This window comes from Lithobates pipiens, unplaced genomic scaffold, assembly GCF_037356315.1.
Source record: "Lithobates pipiens isolate NorthernLeopardFrog02 unplaced genomic scaffold, aLitPip1_a1.2 Scaffold_8, whole genome shotgun sequence".
NCBI classification, from domain to species: Eukaryota; Metazoa; Chordata; class Amphibia; order Anura; family Ranidae; genus Lithobates; species Lithobates pipiens.
The window spans coordinates 563,458,110-563,485,640 of record NW_027507903.1 but is presented as its reverse complement, the minus strand read 5'-3'; the positions used below and the strand labels follow the sequence as shown (position 1 = coordinate 563,485,640).

The window sequence follows — 27,531 nt, the reverse complement described above, 5'->3', positions numbered from 1 at the left end:
GGACAAGAAAGAAAAATGCTGGGCTCAGAATGATAGTCTTTTCGATTGGTTAAAAATTTGCAACAGTGTTGATGTGAAAATTGTGTGTGTTTGATGAACCAAAAACTAAAACTATGTCCCTTTTTCATACACAGGAAGACCTCAGCCAGGACCAGGAGGGTGTGGAATGCAGCAGCCAGGAGGTGGCTGTGGAAAGTGGCAGCCAGGAGGAGGCAGGGGTAATCGGCAGCCAGGCGGTGGGCAGCCAAAGGAGCCTCACCGAATGCCAGGTCCCTCCCCTCCTCCTTCCACGCAGAAGGGCGAGAAAGGGGGGGAATGTTGAGGAGTCGGCCCTGAGGCTGATTGGTAAGGCTTCTGCGGCACTCCAAGCCAAACCCACCTACCAAGAGGCCTTTGCCGCCTTGGTTGCATGCAAGCTTGATAAAATGGAGCAGGGGCAACAGATCTTGTGTGAGCAGGTTATTCTACAAACCCTCAACACGGGTCTGTTGGGCCAAATGACACCAGAAACACACTTGTGTCGTTTGGCCCATGGCCCTGCTCCTCCTCCTCCTTCTGCCACATCTCCAGCACCACAGCCACAGCCTGGAAGGAAGCGTGGAAGGAAGACCAGAGAGTGATGACCTGGGTTCAGTCTGGTCTGACAGAAGATGCAGCCTGTTGTAGTACCACAGCCTGGGAACATAGATGTCATCTGCTGCTGTTCTGGGTTTCAAGCACTTCAGGACCAGAGTTCTCTCCCTCAGATATGTATTCCTCAGGCCACCAATTTTTGCGTTGAAATAGCTGATGTGTGCCCTGGGGGCCCAAGGCTTCACGAATCTCCCCAGTTTCGACATTGCTGCCTCCCTCTTTATCTGTTACTGACACCAAAATAAAGGTATTTTTTGTTTGGATGAAATACTTGCGTATGTGTTTTCCTTCCAAAAGGACAGTTTATTTGTGAGCAGGCAGGTACATTTCCAAAAAACAAAGTGAAATAAATAACAAGGGGTGCCAACACTAAACAACCTCCTGTAGATTAAAAAAGAAAAACAAAATCTAAAAAATAGAATAATGTTGTTGTTGTAAGTTTACACACAAAATAAAAAAAAATGGAGAAATTAGCAAACTGTCTTTAAAGGAGATTTTTAGAAAAAAATCACAAAAACATCCAAAAAAGAAAAAACGAATCTAAAATTGTGTAGATGTGACGCAAACTAAAATTGTATTGCTGAAATGGTTAAAAAAGAGTAATGAAATCCGTTTGGGAGAAGTGTGTGTGACTGAGTATCAAAAGAAGTTCGTTCTTGCAGCATTGTAAAGAACAAGAGAATGCGCTTGATGAAAGAATTTTTAACAATGCAGCGTGACGAATGTGCTATATCGCTTATGAGCAGTAGTTTTACCTGAACGAGCACTTCCGTGTCAGAATTTGAATGTGAGCATGCGTGGCACTTGGTCTGATCAAAATTCTCTACACGTGATCAGATTAGGTCCGACCGGCCCAGTTGGTCGGGAAATATTTCCAACATGTTGGAAAATTGGGTCCGACGGAGATTCAGACGGAATCAGTCCAATGCATACCACACACAGTCGGATTATCCGACGACACGGTCCGATAGGACACATTCCGACGGATTCTTAGACCGTGTGTACAAGGGCTTAGAGTTGAATATATGCCATTGAGCCATTTGGGACCATCTGGCAGACAAATAGTATAGCCAAAGGTCCGGGAGGCCAAGTCCTCCACTTCTTTGTGGTTTATATAATACCAGTCTAGATAAACGTGGGTGAGAGTCCAGCCATACATATTTATTAATTTCTGTCTGGAATTTAGTGATCATTATTTTGTTTAGTCTAATTGGGAGTGCTCTGAATAGGTATAATATTTTTGGTAAAATGGTCATTTTAACTGCTGTGATTCTGCCCAGGAATGATATTTTAAATGATTTCCACATTTTTAGAGTCAATCTTAATTTCTTTATTAAGGGTATGTCGTTTTTGGAAGATAAATCATTGATATTAGGAGTGAGAAAATGCCTAAATAAAGGAGTGATTCTAGTGACCAGGATAAATCAAATGAAGAGCGTAATGAATCTAATTGGGATGGTGGGCTATTAATCAGCATACCAATAGATTTGGAGACATTTACTGTCAGTCCTGATAAAGATGCAAAAGTGTTAAGTGTCTGTAGAAGGTTCGGTAGGGTGATATTTGGTTGTGTGAGAAAGAGGATCATGTCGTCTGCATACATGCTTAACCACTTGACCACTGGGCACTTAAACACCCTTAATAACCAGACCAATTTTCAGCTTTTGGTGCTCTCACATTTTGAATGACAATTACTCAGTCATGCAACACTGGACCCATATGAAATTTTTGTCCTTTTTTTCCCACAAATAGAGCTTTCTTTTGGTGGTATTTAATCACCTCTCAGTTTTTTATTTTTTGTGCTATAAAAGAAAAAAAGACCGAAAATTCTGTGAAAAAATTAATTTTTCTTCGTTTCTGTTATAAAATTTAGCAGATTTGTAATTTTTTCTTCACAAATTTTGGCCAAAATTTATACTACTACATATCTTTGGTAAAAATAAGTACAAATTGGTGGAGATTATTTGGTCTTTGTAAAAGTTATAGAGTCCACAAGCTATGGTGCCAATATCTGAAAATTGATCACACCTGAAGTACTGACGGCCTATTTCAATTCTTGAGACCCTAACATGCCAGAAAAGTACAAATACCCCCCAAATGACCCCTTTTTGGAAAAGAAGACATTCCAAGGTATTTAGTAAGAGGCATGATGAGTTTTTAGAAGTTGTCATTTCTTCCCACAATTCTTTGCAAAATCAAGAGTTTTTTTCCTTTTTTTTTCCCACAAAATTGTCATAATATCAGTTTATTTCTCACACACAGCATATGCATACCACAAATTACACCCCAAAATACATTCTGCTATTACTCCCGAGTACGGCGATACCACATGTGAGATTTTTACACAGCGTGGCCACATACAGAGGCCCAACATGCAGGGAGTGCCATCAGGCGTTCTGGAGCACCCAGGACAATTCTGACATTTCTCTCCTACATGTAAAAATCATCATTTATTTGCTAGAAAATTACACAGAACCCCAACATGATATATTTTTGTTTAGCAAAGACCCTGGAGAATACAATGGTGGTCATTGCAAATTTTTATCTCACACAGTATTTGCGCAGCAATTTTTCGAACGCTTTTTTGGGGGGAAAAAACAGTTTTGTGCTAAAAAAAAAACAGTAAACAGCCCAATTTTTGCATAAAGTGAAAGATGAAGTTACGCTGAGTAAATAGATATCGAACATGTCACTCTTCAAAATCCCCATAGGCGACGCTTTAATTTTTTTTTACTGGTTACATGTTTTGAGTTACAGAGGAGGTCTAGGGCTAGAATTATTGCTCTCACTCTAACGTTCACGGCGATACCTCACATGTGTGGTTTGAACACAGTTTTCATATGTGGGAGGGGCTTACATATGCGTTCGCTTCTGTATGCAGGCACATGGGGACAGGGGCGCTTTAAATTATTATTTTTTTTATTGTTCATTTTACTTTATTTATTTTAGTTTTTTTCCCCAAAAATAAATGTTTGATCACTTTTATTCCTATTACAAGGCAATTTATATGGCAATTTATGGCATGGTATTGCAGAGTATTGGCGGGGGAATTGGCAGGTATTGCAGAGTATTGGCGGGTATTGCAGAGTATTGGCGGGTATTGGGGGGTATTGCAGAGTATTGGGGGGTATTACAGAGTATTGGGGGGTACTGCAGAGTAATGGCAGGGTACTACAGAGTATTGGGGGGTACTGCAGTCATGGCAGGTTAATTAACGGCCTCTCAGAGTTAAACAACCGCCCTGAAGCCGTTAATCGGCTATGGGCCGTTGTTAAGTGGTTAATTTATATGTGTCGTTGTTTGTTAAATAGCCTTTAATAACCGGGTTTAGTAGGATTGTTGTTGCTAAGGGCTCAATCGCTAGAGCGGAAAGTAATGGAGAGGGGGCAGCCTTGACGTGTGCCTCTGCCGACTTTTAAAAAGTCTGAATTGCAACCTGGTAATCTTATTCTAGTGTATGGGTTATGATAAAGAGCATGAAATGTATGGGTGAATCCTCCTTTAAAACCGTATTTATTTAAAACTATATCTAGAAAGTTCCAGGACACGCTATCGAAACTTTTGTTGATATCTAAGCTAAGTAAAAGGACTGATTTGGTGTTAATATTGGCATCTTGAATAACATTTGTAACTAGCCTTATATTGTCTGTGATTTGTCTACCCGGAATGAAACCTGATTGATAGGGGGAAATTAAGGAGGGGATTATTAATGCTAATCTATTTGCCAAGAGTCTGCTAAATATTTTAAGGTCGTTACTTATTACTGAGATTGGTCTGTAGTTTTGTGGTAATGTGTGGTCTTTGTTTGGTTTTGGGATGAAGGGCATATTCGCATGTAACATCTCTTCTGGGAATTGATCTCCTTTTAGAATGTTATTATATAATTTTGTTAAGTTCTGTATTAACATAATATTGTTTGTAATAGAAGGAGGAGAATCCGTCCGGGCTAGGAGCGGAGTTTTTCTTAAGAGATTTAATTATTATAAGTAGCTTGTTTTCTGTACAGGGGGCGTTTAAATTGTCTATTTGTGTTTGAGTACGTTTAGGAAATGGAGGTTTATCCAGCCAAGAAAGTGCTGCAAGGGGGATCGATGAGGATGGGGCCGAGAGTAAATTTGAGTAGAAATTTTTGAAAATGGAAAGTACTTCTTGTGGATGGGTGATTATTTGATTGGAGTTATTTTGAGTTTATAAACATGGGTGGGTTTAATGGATTGATTAAGTTTATGTGTGAAAATTGTGGAGTAAGTATTGCTAGATAAAAAAAAAATTGCTTTTGACCATCTAAGTGCTTTTTCAGCTTTGAACGTAAGTAGTGAGTCTAATTAATTACGTTTTTGGGAAATTGCTTTAAAGATATCAGGGTCATGAGTGTTTGTATGAATTTTGTATAGGTTATTGAGGTCTTTAATGATAGAGTGGATTTTTTCCCATTTAAATCTTTTACATTGGGCTGCTCGTTTGATAAGGTGACCTCTTAGAACCATTTTGTGCACTAGCCAAGGCATAGATGGGAAAATGTCTGGTGTTGAGTTAAGTAAAAAATGTTCTTTTATTTCTAATGCAATTTCATGTTGGTGGGTGGGATTTGTTAATAGGGATTCATTAAGTCTCCATGAGTAGGGGGTAGAGGTGAGGCCAATAAATTGGGTACTAAGAGTGACTATATGATGATCTGACCAGGAACAGGGAAGTATGGTAGCGTCTTGTCTTTTTGCTAAAATTATTGGGGTACAAAATATGTGATCAATACATGAGTATGAGTCATATGGATGTGAGTAGAAGGTGTATTCACGTGCCCCAACATTTAATGCTCTCCAAGAGTCAATCAGCTGTAGATCGTTTATATGTGAAGTAGTTGTTTTTGAGAAAGATTTAGAATTTGGGTTTGTTTGCTGTAGTCGAGGTTGGGTTAGGGTACTGAATTGAAGTCTCCGCCAAAAATAATATGTGGTGAGTGAAATTGTTGAAGTGTATTAAAAAATTGTATGAAGAAGGTGGACTGAGTATCATTTGGTGTGTATACATTGGCAATTGTAATGTCTCTGCCTGAATGGGTACATTTAATGATAATGAACCTACTGTCCTGATCCTTGTAAACCTGCTGAACCTCTAATGGAAAAGAATGGTGAAAAAATACAGCAACTCCTTTGGTCTTGGAGGAGGTAGTTGTGTAAAATGATTGGTTAAATGCTTTATGGAAAAATGTGGGGTGATTGTCTTTCATAAAATGGGTTTCTTGCAGCATTACTATTTTTGCATTAATTTTTTTATATTGTACAAAGGCTTTTTTCCTTTTGTTTGGGGAGTTGAAACCCTGAACATTATGTGATACTACCGTGATAGTCATTGTATATTTTTATGGATCAGGGAATCCTCAGAAAATGAGGGCCATAAAGAATGATAGTTAAAATAATACATGAACTGTTCTTGTGTAGTCGAGTTCAGCAATGTGCACAAGGATTTGGCAGAAATTAATTTTCTTTGTAACTTATGCATTTCTAGGCGTAATGGGGGGAATGTACCATATATATCTAAATAAAAACATTAGAAATGGTTCAGTAAATCTTTGGTTCAGCCAATAACAATAATACAATAAAAATAATAATAATAAAAAAATAATTGTATGGGGTTGAGAAAAAAAGGATTTCCCAACCGACAATGAAACTTATTTAAACCAGCAGGTCTAAAACTCAGTGTAAGAAAATTACAAACAAGGTTTGTGAGTTTAATCGAAAAAAGCATAAGAAATCCAATGGCAAAAACCATGGAATCACATTTAAGTTAAACTTGAAAGATCCCTATGGTCAGAGGGAACATAGTAACTGAGTGGGGGAAAAACATGACGGCATAGGGTGGGTAGCCACGTTAGTTGAAACAAGTATGTAGGTCTGTGCTACCTATGTAAAAATAAAAAAAAGTTAATAAAATAAACCAAAAAAATACATTTTTTAGAGCATAGGGAGCCAAGATTTAAACGGCATTTTCATCTGTATCAGGAAAAATTGAACAGAGGAATTGTTTAGGATATTTTATTATTGTATAGCTACTGTAAACAAAACAGCTACCTAAGGGCTGAGCAAACAACATGAACCTGTAGATTTTTGGACTATGAGCGTATAGTTTCGATTTTTATCAGGAATCGCTCAATTTGTATTCGTTAAAAGAAGTGAACCTAATATAATCAAAAAACCTTTAGATCAGACCAATATTAAGGGGAGGAGATATGGTTAAAATAAACATAAATGAACCTAAATAAAACGAAATAAGAAAAACAAAAGAAAAGGAGCTTCTATTGATTTAAGTGGAGCAATCCCATTGTATTCAACCAAAACTGCAATAAGTACTGCAGTTCCGATAAAAGACACAAGATGACAGTATTGGGTAATTATAGGCTCCAGCAATTAATTACATGTATAAAAGAATGACTTTCTATTATAGCAGTTATAACTAGACATGTGCATTCGTTTTCGTCCAAATACATTTTTGTCCGAATTTCAGCTATTTTTGTTTTAGTTTTGACAAACGATAACGAAAGCACAGAGTCCGAAAAACGAAAGATCCGACATAAATAAATGCTTTATTTTCATTTTCATTGTTACAACAGTTCGATATAGAATAGAAGATTCAACGTGACTCTGACAATAACAATCTGTGTCTATAGAACCTGTGGTCAAATGTGCCTAAGCTTACCTCTATTAGTCCAAGATTATATAGAGAAAATATTCGACAGAGAAAAAAGATTTGACAGAGAGAAAAGATTCTGCAAGTTACTGTCCTAAAAAGTGTTTGGGGACCCGGGTCCTGCCCCAGGGGAAATGTATCAATGCAAAAAAAAGTTTTAAAAATGGCCGTTTTTTCGGGAGCAGTGATTTTAATAATGATTAAAGTGAAACAATAAAAGTGTAATATTCCTTTAAATTTCGTAGCTGGGGGGTGTCTATAGTATGCCTGTGAAGGGGCGCATGTTTCTGGTGCTTAGAACTGTCCCTGCACAAAGTGTCATTTATGCAGGAAAAAAAGTCCTTTAAAATCACTCGCAGCTATAAGGAATTGTCGGCTCCGTAATACAGAGAACACTCATTGAAAGTCATTGCTAAAAAAAAAAAAAAAAAAAAAAAAAAAAAGCGTGGGGGTCCCCCAAATTCAATTACCAGTCCCTTCAGGTCTGGTATGGATATTAAGGGGAACCCTGCGTCAAATTTAAAAAAAAAATTGACGTGGGGTTCCCCCTAAATATCCATACCAGACCCTTCAGGTCTGGTATGGATATTAAGGGGAACCCCACGTCAAATTTAAAAAAAAATTGACGTGGGGTCCCCCTAAAAATCCATACCAAACCCTTTATCCGAGCACGCAACCTGGAAGGCCACAGGAAAAGGGGGGGACGAGAGAGCGGCCCCCTCCCTCCTTAACCGTACCAGGCCACATGCCCTCAACATTGGGAGGATGCTTTGGGGGTCTGTGACCTTTCAAAGCACCTTGTCCCCATGTTGATGCAGAGAAGGGCCTCATCCCCACAACCCTGGCCGGTGGTTGTGGGGGTCTGCGGGCGGGAGGCTTATCAGAATATGGAAGCCCCCTTTAACAAGGGGACCCCCAGATCCTGCCCCCCTGTTTGAAATGGTAAGGGGGTACAAAAGTACCCCTACCATTTCACAAAGAAAGTGTAAAAAATAGTTAAATAAGACAAACACACTTTTGAAAAATGCCTTTATTAAAAATAAAGAAAAGATTCCAGCGGTGGTAATCCACTCTTGCTATCCAGCGACGGACGATCATCTCTCCGGGGTCCAGCGATGGCTCATCTGAATCAGCTCAGCAAATCCATCCATCTTCTGTCTCCACGGAGGAGACACTGCGGGGATTGCGGCGGCCTGACGTTTGTTATATGCGGAGGGCGGGGTCACCTGAGCCACCCGTCACCTGACCCCGCCCCCCTCTGATGCAAGGGGAAACCGGGCTTCCCCATGACGTATGGGTGACCCCGCCCCCCTCTGATGTAACGGAAACCTACCTGTGTTACATCAGAGGGGTGCGGGATCACCCATATGTCACGGAGAACCCCAGGTTTCCCCTTGCGTCAGAGGGGGGCGGGGCCAGGTGACGGGTGGCTCAGGTGACCCCGCCCTCCGCATATAACAAACGTCAGCCCGCCGGAATCCCCGCAGTGTCTCCTCCGCGGAGACAGAAGATGGATGGATTCGCTGCGCTGATTCAGATGAGCCATCGCTGGACCCCGGAGAGATGATCGTCAATCGCTGAATAGCAAGAGTGGATTACCACCGCTGGAATCTTGTTTTTTTTTTATTTTAATAAAGGAATTTTTCAAAAGTGTGTTTGTCTTATTTAACAATTTTTTACACTTTCTTTGTGAAATGGTAGGGGTACTTTTGTACCGCCTTACCATTTCAAACAGGGGGGGCTGGGATCTGGGGGTCCCCTTGTTAAAGGGGGCTTCCAGATACTGATAAGCCCCCCACCCGCAGACCCCCACAACCACCGGCCAGGGTTGTGGGGATGAGGCCCTTCTCCGCATCAACATGGGGACAAGGTGCTTTGAGGGGTCACAGACCCCCAAAGCATCCTCCCAATGTTGAGGGCATGTGGCCTGGTATGGTTCAGGAGGGAAGGGGGCCGCTCTCTCGTCCCCCCTCTTTTCCTGTGGCCTGCCAGGTTGCATGCTCGGATAAAGGGTCTGGTATGGAGTTTTAGGGGGACCCCACGTCAATTTTTTTTAAATTTGACGCGGGGTTCCCCTTAATATCCATACCAGACCTGAAGGGCCTGGTAATTGAATTTGGGGGACCCCCACGCTTTTTTATAATTATACATGCACCCCTTCACAGGCATACTATAGACACCCCCCCCCCCCCCATGAAATTTAAAGGACTATTACACTTTTATTGTTTCACTTTAATCATTATTAAAATCACTGCTCCCGAAAAAACTGCCGTTTTTAAAACTTTTTTTTGCATTGATACATGTCCCCTGGGGCAGGACCCGGGTCCCCAAACACTTTTTAGGACAGTAACTTGCAAATTAGTCTTTACAATTAGCACTTTAGATTTTGAACGTTGGAGTCCCATAGACTTTAATAGGGTTCTAAAGTTCACACGAAGTATGCTATATACTAGCTCAGTCGAATCTTCTTTATACATTCGACAGACACCATAAGCCTTCAAAGACAGATTCAACCGTAATTCATGTGGATTTTCGGACGACTGCAATTTTTCAACGAAAAACGAAATAAATAAAAACGAATTTCGGGAGTAACTAAATAAATTAATTTTTCGGACTAAAAAGAAAATTCCGAAAAGAAATATTTTACTCTGCACATGTCTAGTTATAACTATTAAATGCAGTATTAAATACAATTATGATCATTTTGATATATGGAATAGTAATCTTTGCATTAATGGACTAAAAATTAAGAAAATAAAAGCGAAAGAAAAAAAAAGATAAGAAATATATAAAAAATAGAGAAGTCTGAAAAAAAAACATTTAAAAAGGGAAAAAGGGGAGATTTGTTCTTTTGAAAGTAGAATGGGGTAAAGGGAAAGGTCATCTGGTCAACCTTCAGGTATGAATGAGATGTATATTAGTTCCACTGAGCAAATTCAAGTCTTGTTCTGCGACCATCTCTCCGTGAAGCTGAGGTGTTCCAGATTGGAGCAGGACGCGGTGTAATTGGGGTGCGAGGAATGTTACTGGGATCCAGGAGACCCAGTTTAGTCAGGATATCTCGTCCTCCTGGAATGGTGGTAGCTATATAGGTGGTGCCATTGTGAAGATTATCTCAACTTGGAAATTAGAGTGTAATTTAGTATATAAAGCCTCTAAGTTGACATCCACTTCTGCTTTTGAGAGTGAGTTGTACTCACAATTTTTTGCAGGAGCTGTGTCTTGTTGTTGTTGCTCTGTTGTATGAGAGCGTGCAGCAGATGAAGAAGGCATGCTGCCAGCGCCATTTTTCACCATTCTGCCAGGAGTCTGTGACCTGAGGGGGTATTGAGAACGGGACTTGTAGCTGGTAGCTCCCACGTCTCCTCTTTTGTGAATTAGGCATGCACAAGGTCTTATAGTCAGGGGTGCCTATATTAGGAGCACTTTTTTGGGTGTTTATGGCCCCCGAGATAGTGGCTGAGAGCCCTGTGGATGCTGGTGCTCTTATCAGATGCGGCCGCTCCATCACCTGCCGCGCATGCACCCCCCACAGCTGCTAACTTTTAATAATCAGACACTTACCTGTCCCAGGGCCCAGCGATGCGGGGGAACGAAGCCCTGCTCATCCCCCCTCTGCTCGGTAGCACCGGCATTGCAACTGTGGGAACCTGGCTGTGGCTTCACAGCCGGGCACCCACTGCGCATGCACGAGCGGTGCCGGGCACCATAAGTGGCCGCACAGTCATCTGGGACCTGTCACGTGCCCCAGATGACTGACAGGAGGGAGGGGGCAGAGCTGAGCCCTTCCTGCGCCGAGGGGAAGTGATATCACTAGCCCAGGCACTGAAGGAGGGAGACTATGAGGGACCCCCTAGCAACAGGCATTTAGAGGTTAGTTAAAAAAATGTGTGTGGAACACCACTTTAGGAAGCTAAAAAGATCCTGATTTTATACATTTAAGGGGAGCCTTTCAGAAATGTCTGGAGAACATTCCTCTTATAGGTTATTAAAGGTTTCCTCTGACTTATACTTTCATTAAAGCTCTGGGCCAGCTGCCTTGTGCTTTGTTTCTGGTAATGGAATTCTGCCCACTGTGTGTGGGGCAGGAAGGGTGAGGAGGGCAGTGCTGACATAATATATTATTGAAGGAACCCCAACCGTCACAGTGTAATTGTGAGAAAATACACTTTTTATGATCCTGAATTCAATTGGATATCATTATAATATAAATAAAGATAAAATAATTTGATGAAAATATGCTGTGTACTCTTCTATGCCGCATACTCTTGCCTTGTTCACTCACCTGAACATCCATTCTCTGTTCTGTTATTGGTTGGACAGAACTCTGTTTCATTTCCTCTGCTGTAGCCTTTGTCACACACACAGGAATATCCTCCCTCTGTGTTGTTACAATTTGTGTGGGTGCCACAAGCATGTGTGCCTTCAATACACTCGTGTATATCTACAAAAAAAGAAAGTGAGACACATAACTCATCTGTGTGTAAACAGTGGGACTCAATAACAAACTCTGCACTCATGGTTTCATTTATTCTCTTATCAACCTCAGGCTTTTGTGATTGGTTGACCACTAGAGATGGGTGAAGTGATTTTGTCAAAATGATTTCACATTAAAATGACCTATTTAATTACACGGCAACAAACAGGCAATCATTACAATATGCTCACAACAAACAAATCATGACAATAACTGGGCAGCAATCAGGCAATTGTTATTTTAGGTGAGCAACAAAAGAGCAGTCATTTCAATCTGTAGGCAACAGATGAGCAATGATTTCAACACACAGGCAACAGGCAGGCAATTGTTACAAAACATGGGAAACAAGCAGGCAATTATTGCTATAAACAGGCAACAAACTAGCAATTGTTGTAATGTAATCGTGGACAAGAAACAGACAATCTTGACAATCATAGGCAACATAGAGGACATTGTTACAATACATGGGAAACCAACACACATTTGTGAATTGTGACAATATATATGGGCAAGAAACAGGCAATCATAAGAATATGTGGGTATATTGCAACAATTGACTGAGAAATAAACTATTATCATCAGGATCACTGTAAAGCAATGAATGATGGCTTTTGTAACCTGTGTGCCAACTACTTATTTGCACTTCAGTCATTGTTTGCACACTGGACCAAATTAATCATCCATCCCACTTACAGCCACTGGCAACTTTATTATGTACATCTTACTAGTACTGGGTTGGACCCCCTTTTACCTTCAGAACTGCCTTAATTCTTTGTGGAATAGATTCAACAATGGAAACATTCCTCAGAGATTTTGGTCCATATTGACATGATGGTATCATGCAGTTGCTGCAGATTTGTCGGCTGCACATTCATGATGTCAATCTCCCATTCCAGCTGCCATGTGATTGGCTGATTAGAAATTTGTGTTACCAAGCATTTGAACAGGTGTACCTAATAAAGTGTCCATTGAGTGTAATATTGCCTATAGTTCTTATGAACGTATAGTTCTGCAATTTTCAGCATTACAATTAGCTCATGAGTTCAAGCTCTTGTGTTGGCACAATATTCTATTGTATTACAGCATCATTAATTGCACAGTTTTACATTTATTTATACTTTAAAGGACATACAATAAATGTGTGCCATGATACTGTGTCTAGCAATGGGATGCAATGAAATGATAAAATATTGGTGCCACACTAACCTGATACAAAAGTAAATATTCCTTTTCCCTTAAGCGTATCCCCATAGATAGTGCTCCAAGTTTCTTCTCTGCAGAGCCTCCCCATAGTCAAAGCTGCCATGGAGTCCCATTGCAAAATTTTGGTGGAGCCCCCCAGTGACCTCTCTATGTAGCACCTGGAGGTGTCAACTAAGTAAATACTGTTGTTGCTGTAAAAGCACAATTACGCTATCACTTTAAATTATCCAGTACATTCCAGTTGTAACAAAACAAATGGTGTGCAAAGCCTCAGAGCCCATATATGTGCATGTGCTAACAAGCGTTATGTCGTGTGTTAATGTGTGTCATCTGCAAGCCAACTTATCTAAAGGGGTTGCCTAATGCCTTAAACTGCATTTAAAAAGGTGCATGTATAATTTATTTTAGCAACGCAGCGCAATACAATGCACAGTGGTGCATTACTATGAGGTTGATTTACTAAAACCAAAGAGTGCAAAATCTAGTGCAGTTCTCCATAGAAACCAATCAACTTCCAGGATTTTTTTTTTGTCAAAGCCTAAATTAAACAAGCTGAAGTTAGAAGCTGATTGCTTTCCATGTAGAGCTGCACCAGATTTTGCGCTCCTTTTTGTGTTTCTATGTTGTGCATCGCAAGTGTGGTGGAGTGCCATTCCAAATGAATGGAACCCCAATGCACCAACATGAAGTTCATGGCCACACATTACCACAACACAGCATTGTGAAATTGGCCATTTAGTTTGTTTTCTTTAGAAAAGCCTGTCTCCTGCCAACATGCTATAGAGAGGGGCCATTCTGATTAAGCAGTGGTAATACTCATAAGTTATAGAGAAACGCAGCGCTTAAATGTCCTTGGTAACAAAGAAAACGTCCATCAATCCAGAGAGACACCCAATAGGTGAATCGATCTTGATTAAAAGGTGAACAGTAATCTTCCACTGGACCACTAGATTATAGGTGGTCAAAAAACGTCAAAACATCAATCCACCACAGACTGCTCCAGCATTGATCCAGGCATCACTCCTCATGTTGAAAAGTGTAAAGAAAAAAACATTTCATGGTGTAGTATATCAAAACTATTTGAATTTATGAAATTAAATGTCATCTTGGAGTTTTTGGACTCATGGTGTCACTATGCATGAGGACAGCGGGCATCTTGTTGGTTTGAAGCCATCAGGAGTTTTCATAAGACATACTTGTTTATATCTGCCACTGTGTGAGTATATATATGTGCTTTTAATAAATTCAAATAGTTTTGATATACTACACTATGAAATGTTTTTTGTCTTTACACTTTTCTTTCTTTTTAACAGATACATTTTTATTTTATTAACAAACAAGACAGTACAAACACAACACGTATCATACTGAGGATCTGGCAATAGATAATCAATTGCATGACATCAATATTGCATGTGTAACGGGTATTCCCTTCTACCCAGACAATTTTCAGGATATATAAGTTTCACATCACAGGATTATGTTGTAATAACCTGAGTGCTACATTGAGGAATGATCATGATAAGACTATAGGTAGGTTTGAGCAGGTGGGCCAAACCGGCCCAGTGGGGGGCGGTCCCTCCCCCAACCAAGAGGGCGGGGGAGGGACAGGGGAAGGAATGCTCCCCCACCCGGTCACAATTGAACAGGATATAACCCAGAGATCTAAGGGAGGGATCAGCCTCTGTCTTTCTTGCAAATTGGAGTGATTCCCTATAATGACCTTCACATGAGATAACCCCCCTCCACCAGGGGGGTCAGCCACATGCATCAACCCAATTCGACCATACTTTATCATATTTCTGTGGACAATTTCTACTCTTATAAGTGATCCGGTATAGTGGTAACACATTATTTATTGTTTTTTGCCATACTTCTTGGGAAGGGCCCTCTTTTTGCTTCCATTTACCCACTTCAGCCCCGGACCATTTTGCTGGCCAAAGACCAGACCACTTTTTGCGATTCGGCACTGCATCGCTTTAACTGACAATTGCGCGGTCATGTGACATGGCTCCCAAACAAAATTGACGTCCTTTTTTTCCCACAAATAGAGCTTTCTTCTGGTGGTATTTGATCACCCCTGCGGTTTTTATTTTTTGCGCTATAAACAAAAATAGAGCAACAATTTTGAAAAAAAGGCATTCATTTTTACTTTTTGTTATAATAATAAAAAACTTTTTTCCCCTCAGTTTAGGCCGATACGTATTCTTCTACATATTTTTGGTAAAAAAATTGCAATAAGCGATTATTGATTGGTTTGTGCAAAAGTTATAGCGTTTACAAAATAGGGGATAGTTTTATGGCATTTTTATTAATATTTTTTTTTTTATACTAGTAATGGCGGCGATCAGCAATTTTTATTGTGATTGTGACATTATGGCGGACACATCGGACATTTTTGACAAATTTTTGGGACCATTGTCATTTATACAGCAATCACTGCTATATAAATGCAGTGATTCCTGTATAAATGACATTGGCAGTGAAGGGGTTAACCAGTGGGCGGCAGTGTAGGGGTTAAGTGTTCCTAGGGGTTTGTTACTAACTGTTGGGGCTGGGCTTTCATTTAATGAACACTGATCTCTGCTCCAATCACATGGAGCAGAGATCAGCGTCACTAGTTGCTAGGCAGAATGGGGAGATGCTGTTTACAATGGCATCTCTCTGTTCAGCCGCCCCGTGAGACGATCGCGGGTATGCCCACGCCAATATGCCTGCCCATGCCATTCTGCTGACGTACATCGGTGTGCGCTGGTCGGGAACCGGTTAAGGAGTATTTCTCTTTGAGCATAGAATAGTGAGTAAGTTAGGCACAACTTAGCATATTGATCCACTTCTATGTCTTCCAGATTGATCAATAACAGGGTTAGGGGGTTCCAATGGTATCGTAACTCCACAAACCATTCCCAAGGGTATTGGGAACCTAATGCTCTGACTCCTCATAAGCCACGATGGGATGGTTTGCTGCTCCCCTAACTGGTGCGCCCTGCTGGCCGGGAACCTTTGGTGGGATCTGATGAGGGGTTTTATCCAGATGATTTACGTCCAGGAGACATCGTGCAATACGGTGCAAGTGGTAATTACAAAGATATATTTACTGTGATTGGATTTCATCATATTAGATTTTGTGGTCCTCAAGTATGAATTTCAATATATGTTATCTCTTTTACAGTGCATAAATCCTCTGAAAAAGACCCGGCGGGGTCAAAATGCATCAGTTTTACCATCATTCTTTTCATTCATTTGACTACTGTATACCATTATATGTTGTAAATGGTTCCACTTGCGCTGTTGCTGTAATGTTTATATCTCCTGTACCACAGCTTTTATTTAACAATCATTTCTCAATATTTACCAATTAAAATCTTTTGATATTTTGTTCAATAAAATTGAAGTTTATTCTTAATTCTTTTGTAGTTTTTTTTATTTACTTGCTGCCTACAAAACCCCACATGGGGGAGATTCCCTCTTTGAGAGAAGGGATATCAACCTTTCATTTGGCCATGGATCTATCACTTTTAACAACATGCACTACTGTTAAATAGAGATATAAGGAGGATAGGGGTTTTTCCAGCACCCCCGAGATCAAGAGGCACGTGATTGTATCAGGCTCAAGCGTCACCTGCGAGGGGAATTGAGCTCTAAGGGCATGCTGGAGCTGTCAGCACCTAAAAAGAAATGTTCTTGGTAGGTTGTGGGTTAGTTGCAACTCTTGAAAAGAGATTATGACACCCTGTGTAAGGTGGTGAGGGAGCATGGGGTTAGCCCAAAGAGGGGTGTGTTGGGAAACGCATGATTGCTTCAGGAGGGCTGCCCTGAATTGTAGTTTTCATAGGACCTGTCACTGTGGGGCTAGCCTTCGACCCCCTGTGGGGTAGGTTAGACAGTGCTGCATATGATCCCAGGAGGGCTGCTTCCAGAGTGAAAGCTGGATTCTGCCGGGGTTGCGAGAACCACCACCTTACCGTCACCAGGACAGCAGCCAAATAATGTACCAGGAAGATGGGCAGTGCCAACCCACCTCCAGACAGTGGAAGGTACAATATATTTTTTGCCACTCTTGGGGGCTTCCCTGCCCATATGAAGGAGTTCACTATACTATCCAACTGGCGAAAAAAGGATCTGAGGATCGGAGTCGGAGTCTGTCTAAAAAAATACAAGAATTTTGGTAAAAAAATAATTTTTAAGAGATTGCCCCTTCCTACCGGTGTCATGGGGAGAGATCTCCAGGTGGAGCATTTTTGTTGAAGTTGGGTCAGCAGCGGGTATAAATTTTTATCAAGGTAGCCTGTCATTTCATTTCCTATTCTCACTCCTAGGTAAGTAAACTCGTCCACCCATTTCAAAGGGGTTCCTGTGTCTATCTGGGGCATGGATTGGCAGAGGGGAAAGAGGACCGACTTATTCCAATTTATTTGGATACCCGAAAAGCGTCTGAATTTGTTGAACATGGCCAGATCTGCTCTTAAGGATTCAGAGGCATCCGCCAAATAGAGGCGCGAATCATCAGCATATAAGGAGATCTTCTCTACTACTGTACCCACCTGTAGGCCCCTTACTGACTCATCCACTCTGAGAAGGATGGCAAGGGGCTTGAGTGCTAAAGAGAATAGGGCTGGGGAGAGTGGGCATCCCTGTCTTGTACCTCTCCCCAGTGTAAACGTGCCGGAGAGGGCCCCGTTGGTCTGGATACGGGCTCTGGGTTGGGCATATAGCAGTTGGAGCCAAGCCAGAAATCTAGGCCCGAATACGAATTTGTAGAGGTCCGCCCAAAGGTGGCCCCACTCGACCGAGTCAAAATCCTTCTCAGCATCGAGTGAGGCCACCACCACCGCGTTATCAGACGAGGCAATCACAATATGTGTGTGCAACCGATGAATGTTTATGTCCGTTCTCCTACCAGGCATGAATTCTGTTGTCAGGTCACCTTGAGGCGAGGTGACAGATGCACACCGTAGGGATCAGGAGTGCACCGCAAGTTTGTGGACCCTACGGCTGACTGCTGCAGATGGGAGACAGATCCCACTGGGGTTAGAGCGTAAGAATCCTGTTGTCAGGTCACCTTGAGGCGACAGATGCACACCGTAGGGATCAGGAGTGCACCGCAAGTTTGTGGACCCTATAGCTGACTGCTGCAGACGGGGGACAGATCCCACTGGGGTTAGAACGTAAGATTGTCTGGGGCGCGGAGTCTAAGAGCCAGCAGGTGTTCACCAGCGCCTCTAGTGGTGAGAATGGACTTGGCTGCAACTGGCTCCAGGTCGTTACCTCCAGGGTCCCCCAGCTCACACCCACAGTAGGCAACAGGAGGATAGGGATGGTGAGGGACCAAGCCAAGGTCAGGGCCACAAGCAGACAGGAATAGTCAGAGACACACCAAAGGGTCAGGATCACAGGCAAACAGGGATAGTCAAGGGCACGCCAAGGTCGGTAATGGGAAACAACAGAATAGCACACGACAGGTAACAGGAAGCTAACACACAAAGGTTGATCAGCAGCGTTGGCCTGCACTGCACAGGTTAATATAGAGCTCCCTGATAGGAGCTAGGGTGGGGCCATGCCAGAGGATGATTACAAAAGCAGACAGGTGAGGGTCGGCTGGTCTCTAGATGAACACATGGGAACAGGTAAGCAGACAAACTATTGCATAACCGTGACACCTGTCTGGTCTGGATGTATTAGGGCCGTGATGAACGTGTTTAATCTATTGGCCAGGATTTTGGATAGAATTTTTGTGTCAACATTAAGGAGGGAAATGGGGCGATATGAAGAGCATAAGGTCGGGTCCTTTCCTGGCTTGGGAATGACCACTATTACCACCTCGTGCATTGAGTCAGGAAGGTGGCCCTCCTCCATGGATTTGGCTAGTAGGGATTGAAGTCGAGGGGCCAACTGTTCTGCGTACATTTTGTAAAATTCCACCGGGATACCACCCGGTCCTGGTGTTTTACCTGTTTTCATCATTTTAAGTGCCTTTTGGATTTCTATCATTTTAATGGGGGCATCTAGTTTATTGGCATAGGTTGGGGTGAGGGTTGGTATATCTATATCCTCAAGATAGGCCATGAATTCCTCAGAGTCATAGTCCACGAGAGTGATATAGATTTTGATAAAAGGAGGAAAATTAGCAGGTAATCTCCTCTGGAGTGGAGAGGGAAGAACCGCCAGCAGCCTGGATCTGTCCTATGGTCATACCTAGGGATTGCTCCTTGGAGAGCCAGGCCAGCAAGTGACCAGTCTTCTCCCCCTGTTCAAATATCCTCTGTGTTTGATGGAGCCTCTTCTGCATCAAAGCTGTCCACATCAGAAGAACCTCCCTCAAAAGGGATTGCAATCTGGCACCTAACATAAAAAGTCTCCTGTCTCTCCGCTTCAGCTTCGGGGCTGGTAAGACCCTTCCTACGTTCCTGATGGGCTTTTGCAATGATGGTCTGATACTGTCTGATACCGTCCTCTAGAGTATGCCTTAAAGGCATCTCAGACTGAGGAGGCCGAGTCCGGGTCAGCGTTCATCCTCCAGTATGTTTCTAACTCATCCCTGTATTTCGGCTCCACCTCCGCATCTGATACCCAATATCTAGACAGTCGGCAAAGCTTGTCTGATGGGACAATCGAGAGATCAAGGTCTAAAAGAAGCGGGGCATGGTCCAAAATACCTCCTGGAAGGATTGTGATGCCACGGACTCTAGGGAGAACCGACCCTCCTGCATAGACTAGGACGATACGAGAGAATGTTCTGTGGGAGGCAGAATAACAAGTGTATGCTCTGGTCTGGGGGTATTTCCATCTCCAAATATCAAAAAGACCGTAGGTGTCAGCCTACCCCGTGAGCCCCTGATGTGTCGTTCCCATGGCAAGGAGCCTGCCTAGCCCCGCATCGGGAACCAAATTATAATCCCCAAGTATAAGTATGTTTTCAGTGGAGAATTCAGCTATTTTGGCAGTTATTTGGTTCAATACCTGATGGGAGGCCAGGGGTGGAAGGTACAAGCCTACAATTACCCATGACATGTTATGTATTAACGCATGCATCACCACATACCTGCCCTCCGGATCCAGAGCCAGACCAAGAAGCCTGAAGGGGAGTGTTTTTAAAATTAAAATGCTTACCCCTTTTGAAAATGTAGAGTGGGTTGAATCATAATGATAACCCACCCACGGTTTTTTAAGACTAAACGTCTTCTTCCCCACCAAATAAGTCTCTTGGAACACACATATATGAGGATGGTAAGTTTTAACAAATTGGAATACCAGGGAGCATTTGATAGGAGAATTTAAGCCTCTTGTGTTCCAGGAGAGTATCTTAAGAGAAGACATCATTTTTACTTAGAGATGATGTAGGATGACAGATGTGGGTCAGGCATCCCCTATATGGACCTCCGGGTCCGGAAGGGCACACCGGAGACATTAGCAAGCATGCAATGTTGGTCAGATTATTAGCCAGCAGTAGGGATGAGCTTCGAGTTCGAGTCAAAGTCATGTTCGACTCGAACATTGCCTGTTCGCCTGTTCAGCAAACAGTGAACAATTTGGGGTGTTCGCGGCAAATTCAAAAAGCCGCGGAACACCCTGTACAAGTCTATGGGAGAAATCTAAAGTGCTAATTTTAAAGGCTAATATGCAAGTTACTGTCCCAAAAAGTGTTTGGGGACCTGGGATCAATGCAAAAAAAAGTTTTAAAAATGGCCGTTGTTTCGGGAGCAGTGATTTTAATAATGATTAAAGTGAAACAATAAAAGTGTAATATTACTTTAAATTTTGTACCAGGGGGGTGTCTATAGTATGCCTGTGAAGGGGCACATGTTTCCCGTGCTTAGAACTGTCCCTGCACAAAGTGTCATTTCTGCATTAAAAAAAATAATTTAAAATCACTTGCGTCTATAATGAATTGTCAGCTCCCGTAATACAGAGAACACTCATTGAAAGTCATTGATAAAAAAAAAGCGTGGGGTTCCCCCAAATTCAATTACCGGGCCCTTCAGGTCTGGTATGGATATTAAGGGGAACCCTGCATCAAATAAATTTTTTTTTTTACGTGGGGGTCCCCCTAAAAATCCATACCAGACCCTTTATCCGAGCACACAACCTGGCAGGCCACAGGAAGAGGGGGGGGACAAGAGAGCGCCCCCCCTCCTGAACCATACCAGGCCACATGCCCTCAACATTGGGAGGATGCTTTGGGGTCCCCACCAAAGCACCATGTCCCCATGTTGATGGGGACAAGGGCCTCATCCCCACAACCCTGGCCGGTGGTTGTGGGGGTCTGCAGGTAGGGGGTTTATCAGAATCTGGAAGCCCCCTTTAAAAAAGGGACCCCCAGATCCCGGCCCCCCCTGTTTAAAATGGTAAGGGGGTACAAAAGTACCCCTACCATTTCACAAAGAAGGTGTAAAAAATAGTTAAATAAGACAAACACACTTTTGAAAAATTCCTTTATTAAAAACAAAAAAAATAAAAAAAAGATTCCAGCAGTGGTAATCCACTCTTGCTATCCACCTCAATACAGGACACTTAAACCCCCTTCCTTCCCAGACCAATTTTCAGCTTTCAGTGCTCTCTCACTTTGAATGACAATTACTCAGTCATGCTACACTGTAACCAAATGAATTTTTTATCATTTTGTTCACACAAATAGAGCTTTCTTTTGGTGGTATTTATTCACCACTTCATTTATTATTTTTTGTAACAAAATTTTCTACTTTCTCTTTTAAAAGAAACCAAAAAAATCGAATTTTGGCGAAAATTTAGGCCAAAATGTATTCTACTACATGTCTTTGGTAAAAAAAATCCTGATAAGTGTATGATCATCGGTTTGTGTGAAAGTTATAGAGCCTACAAGCCATGCTATGCATAATTGAAAATGTATCAATCCTAATGCACTCATGGCCTATCTCAGTTCTTGAGGCCCTAAAATGTCAGGACAGTACAATAACCCCCCAAATGACCCCTTTTTGGAAAGAAGACAGTCTGCAGTAATTGGTAAGAGGCGTAGTGAATTTTTTGAAGTTGCAATTTTTTCCCCACAATGCTTTGGAAAATTAAGAAATATATATATATTTTTTTTTCTTCACTAAATTATCATATTTACAAGTTATTTCTCACACATGGTGCAGGCATAATTGCAATTACACCCCAAAATACATTCTGCTATTCGTCCTGAGTATGGAGATACTCCATGTGTCAGACTTTTCCACAGCCTGGCCACATACAGAGGCCCAACATCCATGTAGCACCATCAGGCGTTCTAAAGGCATAAATTAACACATTTCAACACATGAAACACATTTCATTTCCTGAGTACCTATTACATTTTTGAAGGCCCTGGAGCACCAGGACAATGGAATTACCCACAAAGTGACCACATTTTGGAAAGAAAACAACCCAATGTATATTCTGTGAGGCATAATGAGTCTTTTGAACATATAATTTCTTTCCACAAGTTTTTGGAAAACGTGGAAAGACAATGAAAACCTATTTTTTTTTTCACAAAGTTGTCAATTTAGAAGATCTTTCTAACACATAACATGTACATAGCCAAAATGACACCCCAAAATACATTCTGCTACTTGTCCTGAGTATGGCGATACCCCATGTGTCAGACTTTTCCACAGCCTAGCAACATACAGAGGCCCAACATCCATATAGCACCATCAGGCGTTCTAAAGGCATAAATTACACATTTCATTTCCTGAGTACCTAGTACATTTTTGAAGGCCCTAGAGCACCAGGACAATGGAATTACCCACAAAGTGACCCCATTTTGGAAAGAAAACAACCCAATGTATATTCTGTGAGGCATAATGAGTCTTTTGAACATATAATTTCTTTCCACAAGTTTTTGGAAAACGTGGAAAGAAAATGAAAACCTATTTTTTTTTCACAAAGTTGTCAATTTAGAAGAACTTTCTAACACATAACATGTACATAGCCAAAATGACACCCCAAAATACATTCTGCTACTCGTCCTGAGTATGGCGATACCCCATGTGTCAGACTTTTCCACAGCCTGGCCGCATACAGAAGCCCAACATACAAGTACCACCTTCAGGCTTCTAACATATAGCATGTACACAGTAAGAATTACACACCAAAATACATTCTGCTGAGCAAATTGTAAAAAAAAAGGCTCACCTGTGGTTTTAGCAGGCAGGGACACCGTTCCAGAGCAGTCAAAGCATTTTCTAGACAGCCAAAGGAAATGTCCAGGAATTGTCCAGGCAGCAGACAGATATGGAAAATTATGAACATGGTTCAGTACAGTCCAAGGTTTAGCAGGCAGTTCAGGCATAGGCATGTCCAGTTCAGGTGGCAGGCACAGGCATGGCCAGTTCAGGTGGCAGGCAAAGGCAGGGCCAGTTCAGATGGCAGCAGGCGGCACTTTGTACATTGGGCCTTGGTCAGGTAAGACCCGAGGACAGGGGTAGAGGCTTCTTCCCACCCAAATCTCTACGAAGCCTCCGAGTCTCCAGACCCTAATCCGAGAAAACGAAAAACCTGGAGAAAAAGGTTTTCTCCACTCGGAAAACTTTTTCTGGAGCCCCTCACATGTGAGACCCCTGTGCTGTACAGTGGCAGGGCAAATGATCAGTTCAGGAGGCAGGCAAAAAGCATGGTCATTTAACAGGCCGAGGTCAATTCACGTTGAAGGCAGAAATATGTTTGGCAGAGGCATAGTCATTTAACAGTCCGGGTCATACACAGAAATGGCAGAAAGTGGAAACTGGAAAGAAATCATCTTCACTTTACTAATAGTTTAGTGAAGTATGATAGCTTCGATAGCAAGTTCCAATGCAGAGGCCTGGCTGGGAGGGACAGTCTGGACAGTAGTATCGGGTGTCACGGCGAATTCCTCTACTTGTACACACACGGCATTTTTTTGGGGGTTTGCGACCTGTTTGGGTAGGAGGGAGGATGTCGGGAAAGTGCCTTTTTAATGGAGTCTGGCTACTGCATCAGACCGAATTAGTTGAGTGGGTTGGCCATGGGGATAGACAAGGGCTGTGATGACATCTTCTTGAAATCTTAGATAGGTCAGGGAACTTTGGGTGCTCTTAGAAAAAATAATATAAGAATTGAACATGGCCAGTTGCATCAAATAAACGGGGACTTTCTTGTACCAAAACAGTGATCTCCTGGTGGCCAAGTAGGGCTGCATCATCTGGTCATTCATATCCACCCCCCCCCCCATGTATAAGTTATACTCGTGGATACATTTTGGCTTCTGGATGGGGCCTTTTCTTCTTTGCAGTTCCACCAAGGTGTCATTGTGTATTGTGGAAAGGATGTAGACATCTCTTTTTTTATCTCTCCACTTCACCGCTAGTACCTCGTCAGTCCGCATACTGGCCATTTCACCCTGTTTCAATTTCTTGGTGACCAATATCTGTGGGAAGCCTTTGCGGTTGGTCCGTGCTGTCCCACAGGCCACAGTCTGCTTTAGGTACAGATGGCGGAAAAGTGGGAGACTTGTGTAGAAATTGTCTACATATAGGTGGTAACCTTTCCCAAGCAATGGTTGGATCAGCTGCCAGACAATTTTGCCACTTGTTCCCATGTAGGTAGGGCATCCAGGGGGGTTTAGCTGTCGGTCTTTTCCCTCATAAATTATGAAGTCATATGTGTAACCCGTGGCCCTGTCACACGCCTTATAAAATTGTACCCCACGTCTGGCTCTTTTACTGGGCATGTATTGTTGTATTCCAAGTCGCCCAGTGAAGTGTAATAGGGATTCATCCACACAAATATTTTTATCAGGGGTAAACATCTGTTTGAAACTGGCGGAAAAAAAATTGATTAGGGGCCGAATTTTGAATAATTTATCATAACTGGGATGATTTCGAGGGAGGCATTGGGCATTGTTATTGAAATGTAAAAATCTCATGATCATCTCATAACGGTTTCTGGGCATAATTGATGAATAGACCGGCATGTGGTGGATCGGTTGGGTAGACCAGTAGGAATGGACTTCATTTTTTTTTGTTAGCCCCATGTTGAGGGTTAGGCCAAGGAAAATTTTAAATTCTTCCACGGTGAGGGGTTTCCAAAAAAAAGGACGGGCATAGGAAGAACTGGGATTGTTGGCTATATGTTGGCTGGCATATAGATTACATTGCTCCACAATGTCGGTTAGGAGATCATTGGTAAAAAATAAATGAAAATAATAAAGTGGGGTTACATTTTCCGTCTGTATCTGAGGGCCTGGCTGGGATGTAAAAAGGGGAATAACAGGTTCTACTGACATATCGGGCAGCCATGTTGGATACAGCAGAACATCTGGAAGGCTAGTATGGGCACTGCCTCGTTGATGGGATGCTCCGTTGCTAGTATCTGGCCTATCTTCAAGGAAGGTTGCAGAACTGCTGGTGGATGCCTGCATATCATCCTGGAGTGGTGCGCTACTGTTTGATGTCTGCGCCTGCTCATTTCTCCCGTTTCTCCTTGTTAGGATTCTATCTTCCTCGGTTTCCATCTCGGAGCCACTGCTTTCCACTGGCTCATAATCGCTATCCGAGTCTGACGGAGACAGTTCCCCGCTACTCTCGTCCGACATACTCTGGAGCATCTGGAAAGCCTCCTCTGCGCTGTACGACCTTTTAGTCATGTTGACGGGCAGATGTCAGATGGCGGGCGGAAGATGTCAGATGGCGGGCGTCAGATGTGCCTGATGGCGGGCGTCAGATGGGCCTGATGGCGGGCGTCAGATGGGCCTGATGGCGGGCGTCAGATGGGCCTGATGGCGGGCGTCAGATGGGCCTGATGGCGGGCGTCAGATGGGCCTGGTGATGGCGGGCGTCAGATGGGCCTGGTGATGGCGGGCGTCAGATGGGCCTGGTGATGGCGGGCGTCAGATGGGCCTGGTGATGGCGGGCGTCAGATGCGCCTGGTGATGGCGGGCGTCAGATGCGCCTGGTGATGGCGGGCATCAGATGCGCCTGGTGATGGCGGGGCAGATGCGCCTGGTGATGGCGGGGCAGATGCACCTGGTGATGGCGGGCAGATGCGCCTGGTGATGGCGGGCAGATGCGCCTGGTGATGGCGGGTCAGATGCGCCTGGTGATGGCGGGCAGATGCGCCTGGTGATGGCCGGTCAGATGCGCCTGGTGATGGCGGGCGTCAGATGCGCCTGGTGATGGCGGGGCAGATGCGCCTGGGGATGGTGGGCAGATGCGCCTAGCGATGGTGGGCAGATGCGCCTGGCGATGGCGGGGCAGATGCGCCTGGTGATGGCGGGGCAGATGCGCCTGGTGATGGCGGGTCAGATGCGCCTGGTGATGGCGGGCAGTTGCGCCTGGTGATGGCCGGTCAGATGCGCCTGGTGATGGCCGGTCAGATGCGCCTGGTGATGGCGGGCAGATGCGCCTGGTGATGGCGGGTCAGATGCGCCTGGTGATGGCGGGCAGATGCGCCTGGTGATGGCGGGCAGATGCGCCTGGTGATGGCGGGTCAGATGCACCTGGTGATGGCGGGTCAGATGCGCCTGGTGATGGCGGGTCAGATGCGCCTGGTGATGGCGGGTCAGATGCGCCTGGTGATGGCGGTCAGATGCGCCTGGTGATGGCGGGCAGGTGCGCCTGGTGATGGCGGTCAGATGCGCCTGGTGATGGCGGGCAGGTGCGCCTGGTGATGGCGGGTGGCTGATGTGTCAGATGGCGGGCTGATGTGCCAGGTGTTTTTGGGGACACTGTGTTTTGGGGGACACTGTGTTTTGGGGGACACTAGCTGGGAGATCAGTGGGTAAACAGCAGACAAACAGCTAGAAAACTCACTGATCTTCCTGGCTGAAGCAAAGATTTCTCTTCCTCTCCTCACTGACAGGTTCTGTGTGAGGAGAGGAAGAGATGAGAGCAGTTACAACTGCTCTCTATTTACATTACATGACGACTGTGATTGGACACAGTCGTCATGTGATTAGGAGGGCCAATCACATGGCCCTCCTGTTGTATTTTTCTCTCCGGTCTCCGGGGGTGTCAGGCAGATCGGGATCGCGCCGCTGCGCGGGCACGTGGCGGCGTGATCACCGGTTATCTGCCGCCCATCCCCCTTTGTTTACTTACGATGGCTGTGATTAGACACAGCCATCGTGCGGATCAGGAGGGCAAATTACATTGCCCTCCTGCCGATCCGAGATGCGGCGTGTGCGGGGGACACGCGCGCATCGGGATCGCGCAGCTGCGCGGGAGCGCGCCCGTGCGATCCCGCTTCTTTGACAGGACGTTCGGGAACGTCCTGTCAGGAGTAGAGAGCTCCCACCCGGCCGTTTATATGCAGTGGCCGGGTGGGAAGTGGCTATCTATCGATGGATGATCATCTCTCCAGGGTCCAGCGATGGCTGATCTGATCCAGCGACGGGTGATCTCTGTCCAGCGCAGTCCATCCATGCATCCTCTGTCTCCACTGTCAAAGACACTGCGGGATCCCGGCAGCCTAACGTTTCTTATATGAGGAGGGCGGGGCCACCTGTCACCTGACCCCGCCCCCCTCTGACCCTGTGGGGAAGCCAGGCTTCCCCAATGACGTATGGGTGACCCTGCAAA

At 43.7% G+C, this 27,531-nt stretch overlaps 1 protein-coding gene across 1 annotated transcript in view; it reads right to left on the bottom strand.

The window, feature by feature from the left end:
* Window positions 1-27,531, bottom strand: part of LOC143962274 (adhesion G protein-coupled receptor E3-like) — a 315,163-nt gene that overhangs the window by 242,442 nt on the left and 45,190 nt on the right. Inside the window, exon 4 of the mRNA XM_077471584.1 lies at window positions 11,603-11,887. Within this exon, the coding sequence (XP_077327710.1) occupies window positions 11,603-11,887 (285 nt within the window). The remainder of the gene's footprint in view (window positions 1-11,602; window positions 11,888-27,531) is intronic.